The sequence below is a fragment of the Myxocyprinus asiaticus genome, chromosome 44 (genome assembly GCF_019703515.2).
Source record: "Myxocyprinus asiaticus isolate MX2 ecotype Aquarium Trade chromosome 44, UBuf_Myxa_2, whole genome shotgun sequence".
Classification (NCBI taxonomy): domain Eukaryota; kingdom Metazoa; phylum Chordata; class Actinopteri; order Cypriniformes; family Catostomidae; genus Myxocyprinus; species Myxocyprinus asiaticus.
This window is the reverse complement of record NC_059387.1, coordinates 33,970,846-33,990,238: the sequence shown is the minus strand read 5'-3', so window position 1 is coordinate 33,990,238 and position 19,393 is coordinate 33,970,846. Positions and strand designations below refer to the sequence as shown.

General features: G+C 37.8%; 1 protein-coding gene across 1 annotated transcript in view; it reads right to left on the bottom strand.

The window, feature by feature from the left end:
- The window catches only part of LOC127434275 (SH3 and multiple ankyrin repeat domains protein 1-like), a 78,334-nt gene that overhangs the window by 10,606 nt on the left and 48,335 nt on the right, over window positions 1-19,393 (bottom strand). The window contains exons 13-22 of the mRNA XM_051686895.1: window positions 16,659-16,783; window positions 15,393-15,506; window positions 14,751-14,829; window positions 7,658-7,740; window positions 7,453-7,577; window positions 6,192-6,327; window positions 5,172-5,252; window positions 1,811-1,834; window positions 1,567-1,626; window positions 1,129-1,244 (exon numbers count right to left, since the gene is read on the bottom strand). Coding sequence (XP_051542855.1) covers window positions 1,129-1,244; window positions 1,567-1,626; window positions 1,811-1,834; window positions 5,172-5,252; window positions 6,192-6,327; window positions 7,453-7,577; window positions 7,658-7,740; window positions 14,751-14,829; window positions 15,393-15,506; window positions 16,659-16,783 — 943 coding nt within the window. The remainder of the gene's footprint in view (window positions 1-1,128; window positions 1,245-1,566; window positions 1,627-1,810; window positions 1,835-5,171; window positions 5,253-6,191; window positions 6,328-7,452; window positions 7,578-7,657; window positions 7,741-14,750; window positions 14,830-15,392; window positions 15,507-16,658; window positions 16,784-19,393) is intronic.

Sequence of the window (19,393 nt, the reverse complement as noted above, 5' to 3'; positions counted from 1 at the left end):
ATTCATTGCTGCCGCAGTGAAATTTGGGTCTACACCAGATAATCTTAGAGCAGTGGCAGATTTAGGCATGGGCGACATGGGCAGTTGCCCAGGGTGGCATCTTGCGGGGGGGCAGCATGAGACCCCCCCCCCCCACCCGGTCAACAAATTTGGGGGCGTGTTGAAGCGTTTCGCCCAGGGTGCCATACAAGCTAGAACCGCTGTCTTAGAGTACTATATCCACACATTAACCACCTGTAAATGTAGTTAATTCATCACCTACAGTACAGAATCAGTAGCACTCTTACACTTATTACAAGGTGTAATGCCTTTCAAACGCTATCAGGGTACCAAACCAAAATGGTCATATATTAAAGCAATTATACAAAGTAACCCTTTACCCCATACCTAAAATATCTAATTTCAAAGCTATGTATATAATTGTCAATGAACTACAGAAAATAATCAAATCAGACCCAAGATTTATAGTTTTAGATTTAAAAAGATATTGCCCTCTTAAGTAGCTTCAATGTAGTTAGCTACATTTTGTATCTTGTAAAAAAAAAAAATATAAAGAGTACCTTGTCTGTAGTTGAAGAACCGTACATTCGTATGAGTAGTTTGTAGCTACAGTTACAAAGCAGCTTTCCCAGGGGAGTATGGGTAGCTCAGCAAATATTGACGCTGACTACCACCCTGGAGTCGTGAGTTCGAATCCAGGGCGTGCTGAGTGACTCCAGCCAGGTCTCCTAAGCAACCAAATTGGCCCGTTTGCTAGGAAGGGTAGAGTCACATTGGGTAACCTCCTCGTGGTTGCGATTAGAGGTTCTCGCTCTCAATGGGGCGCGTGGTAAGTTGTGCGTGGATCGCAGAGAGTAGCATGAGCCTCCACGTGCTGTGAGTCTCCGCGGTGTCATGCACAACGAGCCACATGATAAGATGTGCGGATTGACGGTCTCAGAAGTGGAGGCAACTGAGACTTGTCCTCCGCCACCCGGATTGAGGTAACCGCGCCACCACAAGGACCTACTAAATAATGGAATTGGGCATTCCAAATTGGGGAGAAAAAGGGGATAAAAAAAGAAAGAAAAAAAGCAGCTTTCCCAACACTGTCAAATCAGAGAAGAGAAAATGAAACATAGATGTTACCTCATTTGCAGTAAAGCCCTTGTTTCGCTCCTTCTTGCCCCCGTGACCTCTATGACCCTGAGAGTCTGGCGTGCTAATTGAATGTTGAGCAGCGGCTAGAATCTCGTCCAGTTTATCTGGAGAATGAAAGGAACCGAAGGAAAAAGAAAGAGAATATGATATAAATCACGAAAATTTGCCTTTGAATTTTTATTTTGAGATTTATATTTTTAATTTATTTTTTGTCTTTTGTCAGTCATAGACACTATTAAAATTAGATTTTGAATCCCAGATTTTACATGTGGACTCAAACAGTTTACATGTTTACATGTGGTTTTTAACCCTATAATGATATACATGAAACTACCAAATGCGACAGTGTGCATATAGAGAGTAATGTATTGCAGAAGACATAAAGAGATAAAAAAAATAAATAAATAAAAAAAAAATGTTTCTTACTAAGAGCCATTTGATACACACTTCTCTTCTTCTCTGGAGCTTGTGAGCTTTCAGTGTGATCTGAGCATTGAGAAATCACATAATTTCTTTTTTTTTTTAAATCAACATCATACACATCAGCAAACAGTGTTAATGTGATGAACTAGAAGCAGTCACAATACACACTTCATCACGTTCATGCATTGGAGCACATTTTTTCCCACACCCCCATGCACACACATAAATAAACAAGAAAAAAAATAACCTGATTTCTTCTTCCATGGTGATGCTGCAATAACACAAATTGAGATTAATTAAAATATTAAAAATGCAAGACTTTTTTTTTGTTTTTTTTTTAACAAGCTTAACAAGTGCATGTTTTACTATGGAGGGACAAATTACTCAAAATTAAATCATTAAATAAATATTTTAATATTTAAATAATTGAATACATAGTGAATTAATTAAACATATCATTAAATAAGTTAGTATTTTTATTAAATATATCATACAAAATATAATTAATTTACTATGTATTTATTAAATATTTAATTCTATATTTAATGATACATTTAATTAGCTCACTATGTATTTAATAACTTAATTTGGAGTAATTTGGCCCTCCATATTTTACTGGATTCTAAAGTGATCATGTAATATTCTTTTACGTTCAGTTATTGTGTTTGTATCTTTAAAAAAAATCCCTAATAACAGTGTTAAGCATTTATTTAATCAATAGTCAGCAAGCGTGTACAGTATCTGTCTAATTTTTCTGCTAAAGTTAGGACATTTGCAATCTATTTCTAGTTGTCATGGTAACAAAGCAGATAGCAGACATATGAGCCAACAAACATTATATCATGTTTTCACAGCCGTTGATAAGAAACAACTTTAATAATTAATAAATGTAAATTACATACTGTATTTTAATGCCAAAGAAAGTCAGAACCACCTGTGGGCATCACATGGGCGAGCTGACAACACAGTGTACTATATTGTGATGTATATACTGGGCCAACAGACTAATAAACTGCATGAGGGTGTTAATAACATTTTATACAAGGGCAAAGATTATCCAACTGAAGGAACAAATTAAACTTGATGCAAAATGTTGATGAGATTATAAGGCGAAACTCACAAAACCTGTCAAGAACATGTCAGAGGTTTTTTTTGTTGCAATGTGACATTACTTTCTTGACAATGAAGCACATTTTCCTAAAATGTTCATTATTGTAATGCCAAAGTAAATAAATAAATAAATCTCTACTGAAATATTAAATGTATAAGTATGTTAGAAATCGCTGTACTTCCTTTAATTCATGCTGTTTTGAATCAAATAAAACATTGTAAATGTAGACCAGCAGTACAAAATCAATTTATTATACTTCAGTAATAAGAATCTAACAAGAAATATCACTGAGTATAATGTGAATAAATAAATAAATTCAATAATTAAATAAAAAATTAAAATGAAAACATCCCGATGCATAACAGTGAACAGAACAGAGATTATCTGCATATTGTAACGAGAACTTGAAAGAAAAAATCTGCTTAATTGTGATGAAAATGGTTTCACAAAGCACATAAATATAAAGGTCCAAAAAATAATTGATTTTCTGAAAGCAAAATACAAATATATTTATTTATATTTTAAATGTGAAATGTGTCCCGGACGTGTTTTCGTGAGAATCACCATGAAAGAATACATTGGCGGCCTTAGATATGTTTCACCCATTTCAATTTAAACGGGCCCCGCCCTCCAAAGGGCCCCCAACTGACATGCCAGAATTGAATAATTCACCCACTTAAAAAAATTATATACTGTATATGTATATATATATATATATATATATATATATATATATATATATATATATAGCTATATTGTGGCCGTGGTGGCTGACTGGATTCCCGCAATCGTAATTTCTCTCTCCCACTTGGCTTGCTCATTCTCTGCCTCTCCCTCTTCTTTTCGCTCTCCACTGGGGCCGGTTGCACCAGCTATACGTATGTTACACCTTAGCCTAGTTGTGGCATAAATGGGCACTAAGTCACAATTTACACACTGCTAAATATTTGAGCGTTGCACCATTAATCTTAGGTAGAACGTAACCCTGCGTATAAACTAAATACTTACGGAAGCCTCCGACCAGAAGTAACTGATGGAATAAAAAAGCAGATTTATTTAATGACATCACTGAGCTCATGTTTTGGTTGACAAGCTTCAGTCCATTTGACATAGCAGTATATGATGTTGCATTACACTCGTTTACATTTACGGCAGAAAACATTATGTAAAAACGTACTTCTTCAGCATGAAACCGATCTAACGGTGCACTTTCCTGTGTACTCAGCCCGGTGTCAGGTTTCAACATATACAAAATAGATATTAAAATGAATAAATGTCTATTTTTCCAGCCTGTTGTATTAGTATTTATTTATTTATTGTCCCTTATTCATTTTAGATACAGTTATTGAGTATTGTTATTTACATAAGCTAAATATATCATTAATGAAATCTTGTTTTATTACGTATCATATTTCAATGGAGATATCATTTATTACAGCTGACAGTTACGAGCAAACAAGGTTTGAACAAGAACAAACTAAAATGCATGGCTGTTTAACACTTCTGTGTACAAATCTGAAGGCTGCTTATTGGATAAATACAGGTAGTCATATTATGCGACTATGCATTACTTTACGGAGACCTTACGACCTACTAGCTAAGTCTTTACTTAAGAGCAGGTGGTGCAACCAAATTAAGCACTGACTTTGTTACAAACTAGCTAGTAGTTACTAAGCCCTTAGTGTGAACTTTACTTCCCAATTTACGGAAGACCTTACACACAGCTAGTGCAACCCTACCCAGGCCTGTAGTGAGCTGTCCCTGGTGCTGAAAGAGCGCAAAGAGCAATTCATTGTAAACTACCAGTAGTTCAGACACTTTTAATTCCCAGGTAAAATACAGTACGTTATTGCTGTTGTTGGGAATTGTTTAAGCTGTTTTTATGTCAGATACATAACATATAGTGCTATTCAGTGCCAAATAGTATTTGCCAAAGAGCGAGGCTTCTCTTTATTCCAAAGCAAAAATAATGGCATTGTTTCAATTAAGGGAATGGTTTGGATTATTTCTATGCTGAGCTGTTGATGATGAAAGTGCACATAATGCATTTAAGGTGAAGTCTGAAAATATACCATATTGATGAAAACCAACTTGAATCTTTCCTTGTTTTCTCTCTTTTATGTTTTTTTTATGGGGGTTGGGCCCCACATTAGCTCTTGAAATGGGCCCCCAGATGCTTAAGGCCGCCACTGAAAAAATACTTAATAATTTAAAAACCAGTAAATAAGCAGACAAAAAAGAAAGAATGCACAGACCTTTCTCCACTGTGTGAAAAGAAAAGAGAAAGACAAACAGGCACACAATCAGTCAAAAGGAAATATAAACTGAATCTGTGACATTAGAGTGTTTTTAGGAAACATTAAACACAGTCAACAAACATGTATTTTATGCATGTACTGCATTTTTGTGCTTTTTCAAGTGTATGTGTACTATATATATATATACACTGTATATGTACAGTATGTAAGGTGTGTGTGGATTTGTTTGAAAGGTTTACCCATCTCCTCCAGTTCTGAAGTCATGGATTTGGAGCGTAGCGCGATAGCCGGAGGGGTTAGCCGCTTACTTTGCTGGGGAACTAAAATAGCAAAAATAGGCAGCAATTTTATATAATTATACACACGCTAAATTTGCACTAAATTATTCTGCAAGCAACTGATAAATCCACAGTTCGACACAAAACATTCTCTACACAAGTACGTGAATGCAGATGCTTCTAGCTACCAACGCTCAATTTCACACAGTGCATTCTTTTTCTTTTTTTTATTTTCTCCCCTTTTCTCCCCAATCTGGAATGCCCAATTCCCAATGCGCTCTAAGTCCTCGTGGTGGTGTAGTGACTCACCTCAATCCGGGTGGCGGAGGACGAATCTCAGTTGCGTCCGCGTCTGAGACCGTCAATCTGCGCATCTTATCACGTGGCTTGTTGAGCACGTTATCGTGGAGACCTAGCACGTGTGGAGGCTTCACGCTATTCTCCGCGGCATCCACACACAACACACCACGTGCCCCACCGAGAGCGAGAACCACATTATGGTGACCACGAGGAGGTTAACCTAACGTGACTCTACCCACCCTAGCAACCGGGCCAGTTGGTTGCTTAGGAGAACTGGCTGAAGTCACTCAGCACACCCTGTATACAGTGCATTCTTAACATTAACACAGGGGGCACTATTGTGGACATTAGTCAAAACTGGCTTCTTCTATGGTCAGTTTTCACTTACAGATCAAATGCTGCCATGGTGGAGCAACGGTTTGAAGAGAGTCTTGCTGAGTCAGTTAGTGAAACTGTGACGTGTTTATAGCGAGCTACCTGAACACATTTAATTTGACAGCACAGACATTTGAAGGAAACTCTATCGCCCCCTTGAGTACTGAAGTTTGTTACCGCCACAGTAATGGAAAATGCACATTAATTATGCACAATGGGACCCTGCACAAGCAATACAATGGCCAATCATTTACATCTGTGTTTGCATACTTGTGTAGAAAATGTTTCAGTTCTTGGTCCTCACACCTTTCTTTTTGGGCATTTCCTCAATCTCAGGATTGCGCGCTACCATGACAACCTTCACCATTAAACTGTTCCCGCCCTGACGAATCATGTTCACCACCTGCCTGTGACCCACCTTCACTACATTCATCCCATTCACCTGTGAAAATAGAGAAAATATAAATATATTCCATGTTTATCCATAGTATTTAAAGCTATATTACAGGATCTTCCATATTTAGATTCCAAATGGCCCATTTCTACTTTATTATTCAATTAAATGTATTTATATAGTGACTTTCACAATACATGTTGTACTAAAAGCAGCTTTACAAAGTTTTTTTATTTAATTACACAAGATACTTATATTTGATACTTTTAAGATACTTAAGATTTAGGCACCCCAAAAAACAAAAAGCAATTGAAATCTCTAGCAGAGGGTTGCAGGGTGACGTTGTTTTCTTACAGGTAAATGTTCCTGGAAACGAGGGCTGTCAATCGATAATTTATTTTTAAATCAAAATAATTGCATGATATAATTAATTAATAAATCTAGTTAATTGCGATTAATCACATATAATCAATATTTGTCGAGAAATAATTATACAATTATAAATACATAAACAAATGATAAAATTATAAATGATTAAATAATTATAAATAACATTTTTTTTATATTGTAATATATACAATAAATATAATAATTGGATTTGTCATTACTGCCCTTTGCTGAAAACATGAAGGTGCTACTTCAAGCTTGAATTGCCCTGAGGGTAGGACTATTTCTTACTACGGTAAGATCATGTTATTAATTAATTAATTGTCTGTTTATATATTATCACAAGAAATTAACATGTTAAATCGACAGCTCTACTGGAAAAATGCGTCCAAAAAACCCCAAACAAACTATATTATGTAGTCAAGATAGCGCAAGCAAAGAAGATCAGAGATCTTTCTTGTTTTCTTCTACGGAAGAAAATTAAAGTAGGTAACACAAGTAACACTGAAAGCTAGGCACCTCAGAGCTGGGCTTAACACCAAACAGACAGGAGAAGAGAAGCTTTATCACTGCATCAGTTTTGCTTTTAGTAATTTCGGAACCGTAAGCCCTGTTTCTAACTTTCGGTATCTCCGTTTGTTTTATTATTTGTTAAGTATATAAAATAAGGATGTAGGATGAGAAAATAATATGGGTTTGGAAGGGTGGTAACAGAGTTTTACATTTTGGATAAACTATCCCTTTAATACCAGATGTAAACAGGACCTGGGAAATATGACAGCTAACCTCAATCAGGAAGTCCCCCATCCGCAGACCAGACCTCCAGGCGACGCCCCCCTCATCGACAGACTCAAGGTACTGCAGAGCAGGAAAGGCTGGAGTCGGACTAAACTCTTCAACTGGAGTCTGAGCTACAGAGATGATCCGTCCATGTTATGATGTGATGAGATCTGATACAACTGATGGTCAAATCAAAAGAGAGGAAACTCACCTTTAGCTCCTCTGAGTACAAAACCGAAGCCTTCATTGTCTTTTTTCTGCAGAAGAACAGTTTTCTCCTTTATGATGTAGTCACTGTGAGAGTGAAAGAGAGAGATGCATTTATAAACTTAAAGTTGAAGTGTGTCATTTCTGCACCACTAGTGTTTAATCACTGATTCAAACATTTTCCAGAATGTGAAAAATGTAACTTAATCTGTAAATGTCCTTTTAAAGGGTCTATTGTAACCCTATTGTATTTGTACTGATTTTCTAATTAGTATTATTTTTTTATGCCCTAAAAGTGTCTGGATGACAGAGACCATAAATCGCAGACACCCCAAACTTGGCAAGATGGTCCCAAGCACCCCCTACTACTCAGGTGAACACACACATATCGACACCTGGAGGCGCTATAATAAGCACAATATAATAACTCAAGCACCAGAAGCATTAAGGCACCATAAAGTTTCCTCCAATTCCACCTTTAGAGCATGCTAAAACTCAAAACCCTGATATACACTATATGGCCAAAAATATGTGGACATCCCCTTCTAATTAAAGAGTTTGGTTACTCCGTTAATACCAGTGAAGATAAATCATAATTCTACTCCAAACAATGGCATTCTAGGGCATTCGGTGCTTCCAAATTATGGCAACAGTTTGGGGAGAGCCCTTTTCTGTTCCAGCATGACAATGCCCCTGTGCACAAAGCAAAGTCCATAAAGAAATGGTTTACTGTGTCTGATGTGGAAGAAATTGACTGGCCTGCACAAAGCCCAGACCTGTACCCCACTGAACACCTTTGGGGTGAATTGGAACGGCAACTGAAAGCCAGGCCCCATTGCCCAACATCAGTACCAGACCTCAGTGATGCACTTGTGTCTGAATGAGAGCAAATCCCTGCAGCCATGTTACTACATACAGTATAGTGGAAAGCCTTCCCAGAAGAGTGGAAGTTGTTTTTGCACCAAAGGGGGAAATTGATGCCTATGGTTTTGAAATTGAAGGTTCATCAAGCACATATGGTGTCCACAAACTTTTGGCCACATAGTGTAACTCTGCAACCATTTGATAAAGGTATGTGACATTTGGCATGCACCTTCCTTGGGACAAGTGCTAACATATGGTCAAAACAGAAATCAATCAAGCCATATCAAGCACATATCAAGCACATTTACTAGCAGCTAATAACTTCTGACTAACTTGTAATTGAAATTTGGAATATACTGTACGTACAGTGTGTCTAGATGAGGCTGTGTACCAAATTCTGTGAAAATCAGTCACAAGTTGCCGCTAAAATAAGCATCACCATGAGGTTTCCACCTTTAGGGGACACTACAACTTAAAGCCTGTTATAACTCCGCAACCATTGGACTGAAGTAGGTGACATTTGGCATGCATCTTCTTTGAGGCAAGTGCTAGCATGGTCAAAATATCAATCATTCAACTCATCAAATATGGCCGTCAACAGCCATATCAAGCACATTTCAGCAACTAATAACTTCTGACTAACGTGTGATCATTATGAAATTTGAAATATACATAAACCATTCTGGTTCAAGCTGGTTCATGATGGATTTGAAGCTCGTAGACCAGCATGTTCTTTCTGGTGAAGTTGGTTGACCATATCTTAATGGTTAAGCTAGTTAAGAAGACAAGAGTGCACCAGTTTCCAAAGAACAAAATGGAAAGCCTAGCATTTTGGTTTCTAGATGGTCATTAGCAGTTCCAAGCTGGCAGACCATCTTAAACCTGCAACTAATCAGATACCATCTGGTCACACCAACTTAAAGTGGTCCAGCTGTTTTTTGTTTTTGTTTTTTTTGGAAAATGACCAGTTTAGACTGGCTACAATATTCCAAAACAAAGCTACCACCTTAAAGGAATATTCTGGGTTCAGTTAACAGCATTTGTTTCTTAATGTTGATTTCCACAAAAAATAACGTAGACTCATCCCTCCTTCATTTACAAAAAAACAAAAGTTGCAGTTACAGTAAGGGACTTACAATGGAAGTGAATGGGGCCAATCAGTAAACACTAAAATACACATATGTACAGCTTTCTGTGTAAAGTTATATCCAATTTTACTACTTCGTTTTCATGGCAGCGAACCCTGAAATCCTTGTTTTCGAAATAACTTGACACAAATAAGGTTTGTAAGAGATTTTATCAAATTAATATTAAGCTAAAATGTCTACTGTTTACATCTTGTGGCTAAGCTTTTGAAACCATGTGTATTTAAGCGTTTATGGACTGGCATCATTGCCTTTATGATGGATTCGTAAACAGGGTCCAGTAAGGGTTTCTTTTCCAATTATTTGAATGGGATTTAAACTGAAACCTTTAACCTGAACTTGAAATGCCAGTTTAAAAGAAATATTGGTTTTCAATCGTCCAAATCCTCTCAAGTTTGCTCATTTTTTACAGTTTAATCTGCCTTGAATTGTAATCCAACCCCACGGAGGCTTTTCAGCATTATCTTTCTGCATTTTCCTACAGGTACATCAGTTTTGAATGGCATCATCATACTGGATCCATGCAGGAATGCAAGCTGGAAAAGAAATCACGACGCGTATGACGACATTCTAACAAGAGCATCACAACTTTCTATGATGTACTGTTGTACTGGAGTCTCTCTCATACGCGGATAAAGACCTGAACACATACACCCATAATGACTCATACTGTTTTCAATGATTCAAATCACATGTACATTTCAAACAAACACATGTACTCATTTGCAACACTAACACACACACACACACACACACACACACACACACACACAACAGGAAAATGCATTTCATAAGCAAAGCCACTATATGAACAATGAAAACCACATTTATGACTCATGCATGTACACACATGTACAGCAAAAGTGAGAGAGAGAGATTTAATGTGCAATAAACATACATACATATGCACAAATTATATATACTGTATAGAACAACATCCATTCAACTCAACATTCTGTCTGCTACCTTTTAAGTGCATCCATATGTCTCTCTCTCTCGCTCTCTCTGTTTCTCTCTCTCCGCAGCAACAATACAAGAATGGAGGAGCCGATACCTGTAAATGAACCAGACGCTGCGGTTCTGGGGACCGAGCGAGGGCCATGAGGATGAGAGGGAGAGAGGGAGAGACAGATCTTTCCCTTCGTGTCCCCCCATCGCCATGTCCCCCCCTCCACGAGGTCCACCTCCTCCTCTCCTCTGGTCTCTCAGCGCGCACACGGCCAGAGGAGAGGGAGAGAGAGAGAGAGAGAGAGAGAGAGAGAGAGAGAGAGAGAGAGAGCATACAAAGACCCTACATGCTTAAGGCAGAATTGGATGAAGGAGAGAGAGAGAGAGAGAGAGAGAGAGAGAGAGAGAGAGAGAGAGAGAGAGAGAGGGAGGGTTTAACAGAGACTGCATTCACTGCGACATTCAGAGAGCAAGCGAGAGACAGACAGAATAAGGAAAGGTGTGTGATAAAAGACGAGGGCAGAGACGGAGAGAACAGGAAAGAAAGAACGAATAGAGTGTGGGAGAGAGAAATGCTTTGACACAGAAAACGAGAGAAATAGTGGGATTTTGACGAGTGGGTGAAATGCGAGCGGATGCTGGAATGCAGCACACACACTCGACGTGCATAGCAACAGATGATCAGGACAGCATACAGTTAATTATGTTACAGTTACATTACTTGGGTTACATATATTTATAAAATAGTATTATTTATGTGGAACGCATTTAAAACTTGAATTTTGTTGATTTTTTATTAATAAGTAATTAGGGCTGTCAATCATACAATATGCTGGTTAGTTAATCGGCATTAATTGCATATATCAATGTTTGCCCCCAAATAAAGATAATGCAATATATAATGAATAATCATATATAATTATAAAAATAATATATAATAAATATAATAAATCCGATAATTAAAATATGCATTACTGTGGCAGATGAGTAAAGCATTGATTAGGCCAGGGGTTTTCAAACTTTCTAATGTCAAGGACCACCAAATTTGATAATCCCTTTGCGAGGGACCCCTTGTGTGAGAAGTAGTAAACATGATATTATAAAAATTCTTGTTAGCCAAATTAAATAATTGACTCTTATATCGTCATTGTACTACAGCCAAAAGAAATTATAAAAATATTATCTGAAAAATCTTTACATCTTATTAAGTTGACAGTGCCTTTCTTATGCTGGAATAATGTTATTAAAAAATTATATATAATAAAGATAATGTTTTATTTTAAATGTTTGTATTTATAGTGAAAAGCATGTTTTAAAGCAGATTTACAGAATAAGAGTGAATTGCAGCCCTTATTTCTTACAAATATGATTTTTTTTCATAATATGTGGCATTATATTGTTTGTTTTTATTTCTGTTATTATCTCTTACTATGGCTTTCAATACAATACAATAATTATGATTAAACCAATTATTTCAGAATGAAATGGTAACAATGTCAAATAATATATATTTTTTCAACACTTTTTTTTGCATATGTCCCAGCACCCCCTTGCGGCCCCCTGGGGTCCCCGGACCCCAGATTGAAAACCCCTGGATTAGACAACACAAGAGTTGGCTTTAGATGGCAATATATAGTTTATTTCCATATTATTGAACAGAAGTTTATCATTGGCCTACAGTACACAGCAAGCCATTTTGCTATTGAATTGGTCAATCTGTCCGAGGTAGGTTTATTATAAGGACTTTACTAAGGATGCGTCAATGTATGGACGCTTTTGGAGCGTCTCACTTTGGACGTGTTGTGTCATAAACAGCGTTTTTAGGATGCTGTGTCAAGTTTAACATAGTTTGAAACTTATAAAAACACATCTCGGGACCCTGCATTCAGAGTCGTGCTCCGTCCAGCCGTTTTTAAATGCAAGAAAGCATCCACATCTTTAGCTGTCTGTTGTGGTTTGTTTTGATTTGTTGTCTGTTTGTTGCGCTTACTGCCCCCTGCTGACTGAGACTTGTAAAAACATAAAGGTGGTACTTCATGCTTGAATTGCTCCCATGGTAGGAATATTCCTTATTAGGGTCCAGGGGAATGATTAATTGCATACTTTTTTTAACGCATTCTTTTTTATAATGAATCAAATAAATAATTAATCACGCTGAATTTAAGCGCTAAATCAACAGCCCTAGTGATTGTTTTCCAAAAAAAGTAATCTGAGTAAATAATCAGATTACAATTACAAATCAGCAGTCTGTAAAGGATTAGTTTTGAGTAAATCACCCAAAACTAGTAACAATAACTGTACTATAGTATTTTGGTGAAAACTATGGATGCCATGACAAACTTTTATAAAGGCTGGCCAGATGTATGCAGAATTCAAGTGTCATACAGCTTGAAAAGTGTGAACTAGACCTGTCGCAATTATTGCATAATCGCCTGAATGTGATGATTTGATTTAACCGTGATTATTTAAGATAACTGCGATTATTGTGCACTTCTAATTCCAATCACATTTTACCATGCAAATAAGGGAATTTTGTGCAAAAACAGAAATGCCATGAACGGCATGATTTTATCGTGCATATAATATAATAGAGAACTCCAAATGAACTTCGACCATCTCACAGACTCAGAGTGGCCTCCCTAAGAGGAGCATGTGAAAATGAACATGCTACGTGCGTTTATGTTCTTAAAATATTTGTAGTAGGAATGCACAAAAGTAACAAATAATATACAGTATGCACACAATTTTACACACTCGCTGTAAAGCAAACATTTTCAGCTGATCCTCTTTGTGTGCATGTATGTGTGTGTGTGTGTGTGTGTGTGTGTGTGTGTGTGTGTGTGTGTGTGCGCGCGTGCATGAGAGACAGATCTAAGAGGACCAAAGTGAGACAGCAGTGGCTCACACCGCATGTGTTAATATTCCACGAGTGCGATGGATCCAAACACTGTTGTGTAATTTTTGAAAGTGGCTGCAGCATTTGCATACATGTCTACTCGATGCAAAGAGTTGCTTTGTGCAGCGCACCTGCTTTCAATCATTTAACACAGTCTTTTTACAGGCAGCCATCATAATAGAGTTTTACACATCTAACCAGTTATAATTGTAAGTGCATTTACTGAAAATAAACATACCATTGTTAAAGTTTGTATCATGAATTGATGCAGTGTGTTTGATGCTGTATTGCTCTAAATTAAAACTACATGAAGTAGTAAAAACCACATACAGTTTAGCAAGATTTTAGTTTTATTTAAAGTTTTAGTTTAGTTTCCATCCTAACTTCACAGCAATAAATTCAAGCTTTTCAGTGTACTTTTTAGAAATAATGGAATGTGCAACTAAGAAACAACATTTGTGGCATAATGATGATTACTACAAAAATTTATTTTGACTCCTCTAATTTTCTTTAAAAAAAAGCACAAATCTGGTTTACAGTGAGACACTTAGAGTGGAAGTCAATGGGGCCAATTTTTGGAGGGTTTAAAGTCAGAAATGTGAAGCTTTTAATTTTATAAAAGCACTTACATTAATTATTCTGTTAAAACTTGTGTATTATTTGAGCTGTAAAGTTGTTTAAATTGTCATTTTTAGTCATTTTAGGATTTTAGAGTTTGTTGACATTACATCGTCATGGCAACGCAGTTGTAAAATTGACTATAACTTTACACAGATGCAGTTAGTAAGTGTTTTTATCACACTAACATCATGTTTACATGCATATTGTTTATGTCTTGTGGCTATACTTGTGAAACAGTGAGTGTTTTAACATTCAAAAATTGGCCCCCATTGACTTCCATTGTAAGTGTCTCATTGTAACCAAGAGTTTTGCTTTTTTAAAGAAAAGGAGGGATGATTTTTTTGTAAATCAACATTATGCCACAAATGCTGTCGATTGAGCTTAACTCGTACTGAACCCGGAATATTCCTTTAATGCAAGTTTACAGTGTGCAATTAACAATAAGTTTAATATAAGTTTAGTCAAATTCAGTTCACACTAAATTGAACTCATTTGAACATCTAAATAGAATAAACCTTTTAAACGTCTATCTGATTCAAATTTAAACATCCACATTTAAACTGATTTCCCACTAGAATAGATTAAATACAATTTTGCTGATTAAGGAGATCATCTTTTCTCACCTCGGCACCTCAAGGCCGTCGTACGTTCCAACAGTGTAATGACGAAACAGTTTCCTCTTCGCTTTCTCATTGCGGCTCTCTGAAACACACATATACACACAGGCATACATCTGACTTTTAGCACATGTAGGCGTTTATATCTGTAAGTGAAAGTGTGATGCATTCAAATTAATGAGATTTATTCATGTTTTTATGCTATGTGTGACTTTATTAAATAAAAGTGTTTCTAATCAGTTCTAAAAGGCTTTAGGCTTCAGGTTTGTCTATAACAATTCCAATTAGCTTAAAGCTGAAGTGCCAAAAACCAAAAACCGTGCCGTTCACGGCAATCTCCCATTCATTCCTATGGGAAGTTCTGCAAAGCTAGTCAAAGCGAGCAATGGTAGCCATGGGGGGGGCGGAGCTTAGCAAAGGGTCAAGTTCTTGCAACGATAAACATTGTTTCTGAATTCGCCTCCGTGTACTGTTAATGGAACATAATCAAACAACGAATGGCTTACTTATAGTTGTTTCTGTCTAATAAACTGGGATTGGAGAACCTATTTTAACATCAAAAAAGTTACACACTTCAGCTTTAATCTAAAAACAAAAGAAGTGGACGTTTAGATATCAAGGTGTCTGTATTTTGTGTGTGTACACTACCTGTTTGTGGATCCTGGTTTTGGGGCAGCACCTCTTCTACACAGTCGGCAGGAAACCAGCCTGTGTGACCCTTCACTGTCCCTTCCCAGAATCCCCCTTCACCCACACTGAGCACTGACAACGACAGGAGTTTGACATCACTTTAATAAACATCTAAAACACAGTGTCATAAAGCTCTGTTCTAATAAGTAGGGATGTGCAAAACTACCAACCTGGTCTCTAAAAACGTGTTTTATGTGTCTCCAGGTACAATTCCCTGCAGTTTCCAGATGAAATCAACAATAAAGGCGATACAACAGCTGTGTGTTTTATTCCCTTTCATTCAAATCCTGACTTTTTCGTGACATTTTTCTCTCTATTACTAACACACTGCTATGTTTTGATATCGACACACTTTTACTCTAACGTATCATTTGAAAAACAATAAATTTAACGCTTGTATTACAGACCCACCTACATATATACACTTATTCCAGTGTGATAAGGTTGTGCGGTAGCTTGCCTCATAGAGCGTTGGAGTTTGGACTCGGAGGGCCGTGGTTCATGACCTGTCAAGAACGCAAGCTGACACGTGATACAAGGTGTCATAGAAGCATCGTGAAATGACGTGGTTGCTGCAGAAAATGTGCTTTTCATTTCGCTTCTGCTTTTTAAAACACTATCAGTCAATTTTAGGCATTGGCTGGGTAAGGATGTACTTTTATATTGTCTCATTTTATTTTAAAACACTCTTGGTTAGGTTTAGGCTAAAGTTTTAGGTTAGTGAGGTATGTTTAAATCTTTAAAACATCCACCTAAAATTCAGCTTAAAAGCTCATAATTTAAATTGCTTTTGGCGGCCCCCACTGGACATTTAACTGGAAACATGCAGCCAAATGTGTTATACAGCACGTACATTTTTAATTATAAAAATGCTGTCATGGTCACGTAAATTTCATGAGATCAGGCTGGAAACTACCTATCTTCAAAATCGACTAATCGGTGGGTTGCCAGAACAACTAATTGACTAATAAAGCGCAACAGATGTATAAAAAAAAACAAACAAACAAACAAACACGAGATGCAATGCAACAGCCAAAGTCATCCGTCTAAATGAGTACTTTAAAAGTGATAAATTCAAAGACGCAACTTTTCCGAGATGTTGTTACCGTGCAAATTGCAACACAGCAAGCTGTTAGCATGCTAACTGATGCATCAACGCTAAAAACAAAAATCACAAATAATATAAATATATAAGTATAATATAAGAAAGTTGTGATCTCTCACCTTTAACCTTGTCCCCTTTGCTGAGGCTGATCTCACGCTCACTGTGAGCTGAGTGTGAATGTGTTGCCACAAACACACGACCCGGAACAGCACTGTACAGCCTCTTCCTCTGGCCGCCATCCCCTCTGTAGTGCACACAAATCAGACAAATATGGCACAAAATAATATTCACACTAATCTGTTTTCGTTTTAAAACTCAGTTTTCAGTCGTCATCGTTTGGATGATCTTATCTTATTTGGATGAAAACGGCATTCTATTGTGGATGAGATGCGTAAACTTACTAAATCAATCCACATGTGGGATGTGGCCTCAGTCTATTCAAAATTCGATGCCAAATTTCATCAAGTAATAAAACAATGGTGCCTGGGTAGCTCAGCAAGTAAAGACGCTGACTACCAACCCTGGAGTCGAGAGTTCAATTCAGGGCGTTCTGAGTGACTCCAGTCAGGCTTCCTAAGCAACCAAATTGGCCCGGTTGCTAGGGTGGGTAGAGTCACTTTGGGTTAACCTCCTCGTGGTCACTATAATGTGGTTCTCGCTCTCGGTGGTAATGCGCGGTAATGCGCTCAACAAGCCAGGTGATAAGTTGCACAGATTGACAGTCTCAGACGCGGAGCCAACTGAGATTCGTCTTCCGCCACCCGGATTGAGGCGAGTCACTACGCCACCACGAGGTCTTAGAGCGCATTGGGAATTGGGCATTCCAAACTGGGAAGAAAAGGGGGAGAAAAATCCAAAAATAAATAAATATAAAAGTAATAAAACGATGCCGTAGGTGGGTCACTTTGTGCAAAATCTTGGATTGGCTTTATCTTTCAGAAGTTGTCTCCAAGGATTTGGTGTCCAGGAATGTGATTGTATTAACTACGCATTATTTGGAACACATCCATTCCTGAGCACCTCTGGACTGAAGCCCCACACAAAATGAATATTTGTAAGGGATAATGTACAGCAGATGGTCATTAAAGAAAAATAAACCCAGACAGGGTTACTAGGACCCTGAAACAAAAGCAAGATATTGACTGGCTGACTGTATATTATCCAACTTAATACACAGCTACATATCAAATAGTAAGTTTATGCAATTAATATTTAAAATGTAGTTATTATAATCAATATAAGTTTACACTGAAACTCATTTGAACTTCTAAATAGAGCAAAGCAAGTAAATGTCGATTTAGTTCACATTTGAACATTCACATTGAAACTAATTTCTCATTACAACAGGTTCATTTAGATTTGCTCAGGGATGCATTTCCCGTACAACGACATAACTCACTGCTTAACCGCCATAGTACGATGCATCGTTGGAGAAATTAACAAGCTAGTCACGACCCCGAAACTGTAGTAACTATGGTGGTTGAGCTGATGTTACTCAGGAGGTGGAGTAAAAACTTCCGCAAATATTAAATGATAATACAGTATTTAATGCGATTTAAGCTGCTGATGACACGAAAGCGGCATGCACTGCGTAATGCGGCAGGTGCATTGCACTGCAATAGATGGGTTTCCCTCTACATCAGATGCACTTGAGCACATACGTGCTCTTTATAAACATATAAACGGCACTTATGCGTTAACATAAACACATAAAATCCATGTTCTCTGACAGAAACTGTGTATGATAAAGAGCTTTCTCTTGTCTTTAACAGCCATTCGCGTTTGTGACAAAACGCCGCTTTCTGCAAAAAAATGGAAACAATTTTTCTTAAATGTGGTAAAGTGTGGTAAAGTGTTGACAGAATGCAATAAATATATATATATAGAATTAAAGATTTAGAAGCCTCAGCGATGTTGAATTATGTCCACACAGCTAACTAACAAGGAACTCTGCTTCTAACCACAGGTAAAATGTTCGGGAAACACCAAATCATTGAACTATGTTGGTAACGATGGAACTTGCGACCATAGTTGGCTAACGATGTGTAACAAGGTCACGGTTGGGAAAGCAGGCGTGAACCGGCTGAACCATCAAAATAATGTTTAATGAAAACAAAAAGACACAAAACATAAACGCACACACTGCAGCTGTGTGTGGCTCTCTCTCTCTCGAACTGCCGCATTCAGCTGCACTTATCACTCTCCTCGGTTGATTAGCCTGATTGGGGGCCGGACGTGCGTAGTAACGGCCCGGCCCGGCCCTCCTCCTCGTCACACTCCTCCCTCCTTTGCCTCAGGCCGGGGAACCCCCGGTATGATGTACATCCCCCACCTTTCCAGGGAGACCGGGGGATTCCCCAGCCTGAGGCAAAGGAGGGAGGAGTGTGACGAGGAGAAGTGGGGTGGGGGGCACTGCCCTTCTGGCTCCGCCTGCTGGCAGGCTTTTCCCCAACTCTCTAGGGCTGGGGATGGGGACAAGGGGAAGGGAAAAAAAAAGAGGAGAGGGAAAGGGAAAGGCGGAGCTGTTCATTTCCTTTGGTGCTGAAACGCATTTGGCAGGTTTTGCAGTGTCTTTAGACTCTCTTTTCTTCATGTTTAAAGAAAGCAGCGGTTGACCTTGGTCCCGTTGTGTACAATTTGACTCCATAAACTGAACATTAGTATAATAATGAATTCTGTTGGAGGGGGAAATGTTTATTTCTAAGTCACTGAGTAAGAATGAACTCAGTGTGGCAGCAGAAGCCGAACAGAGCAAATCACGATGTGAAAAATAATGAGTCACAGCTTCTGTAACATACCATAAGACAAGCAACAGAATTCAAAGCTGACAGTTTCACACTTAAAAAAATGCACC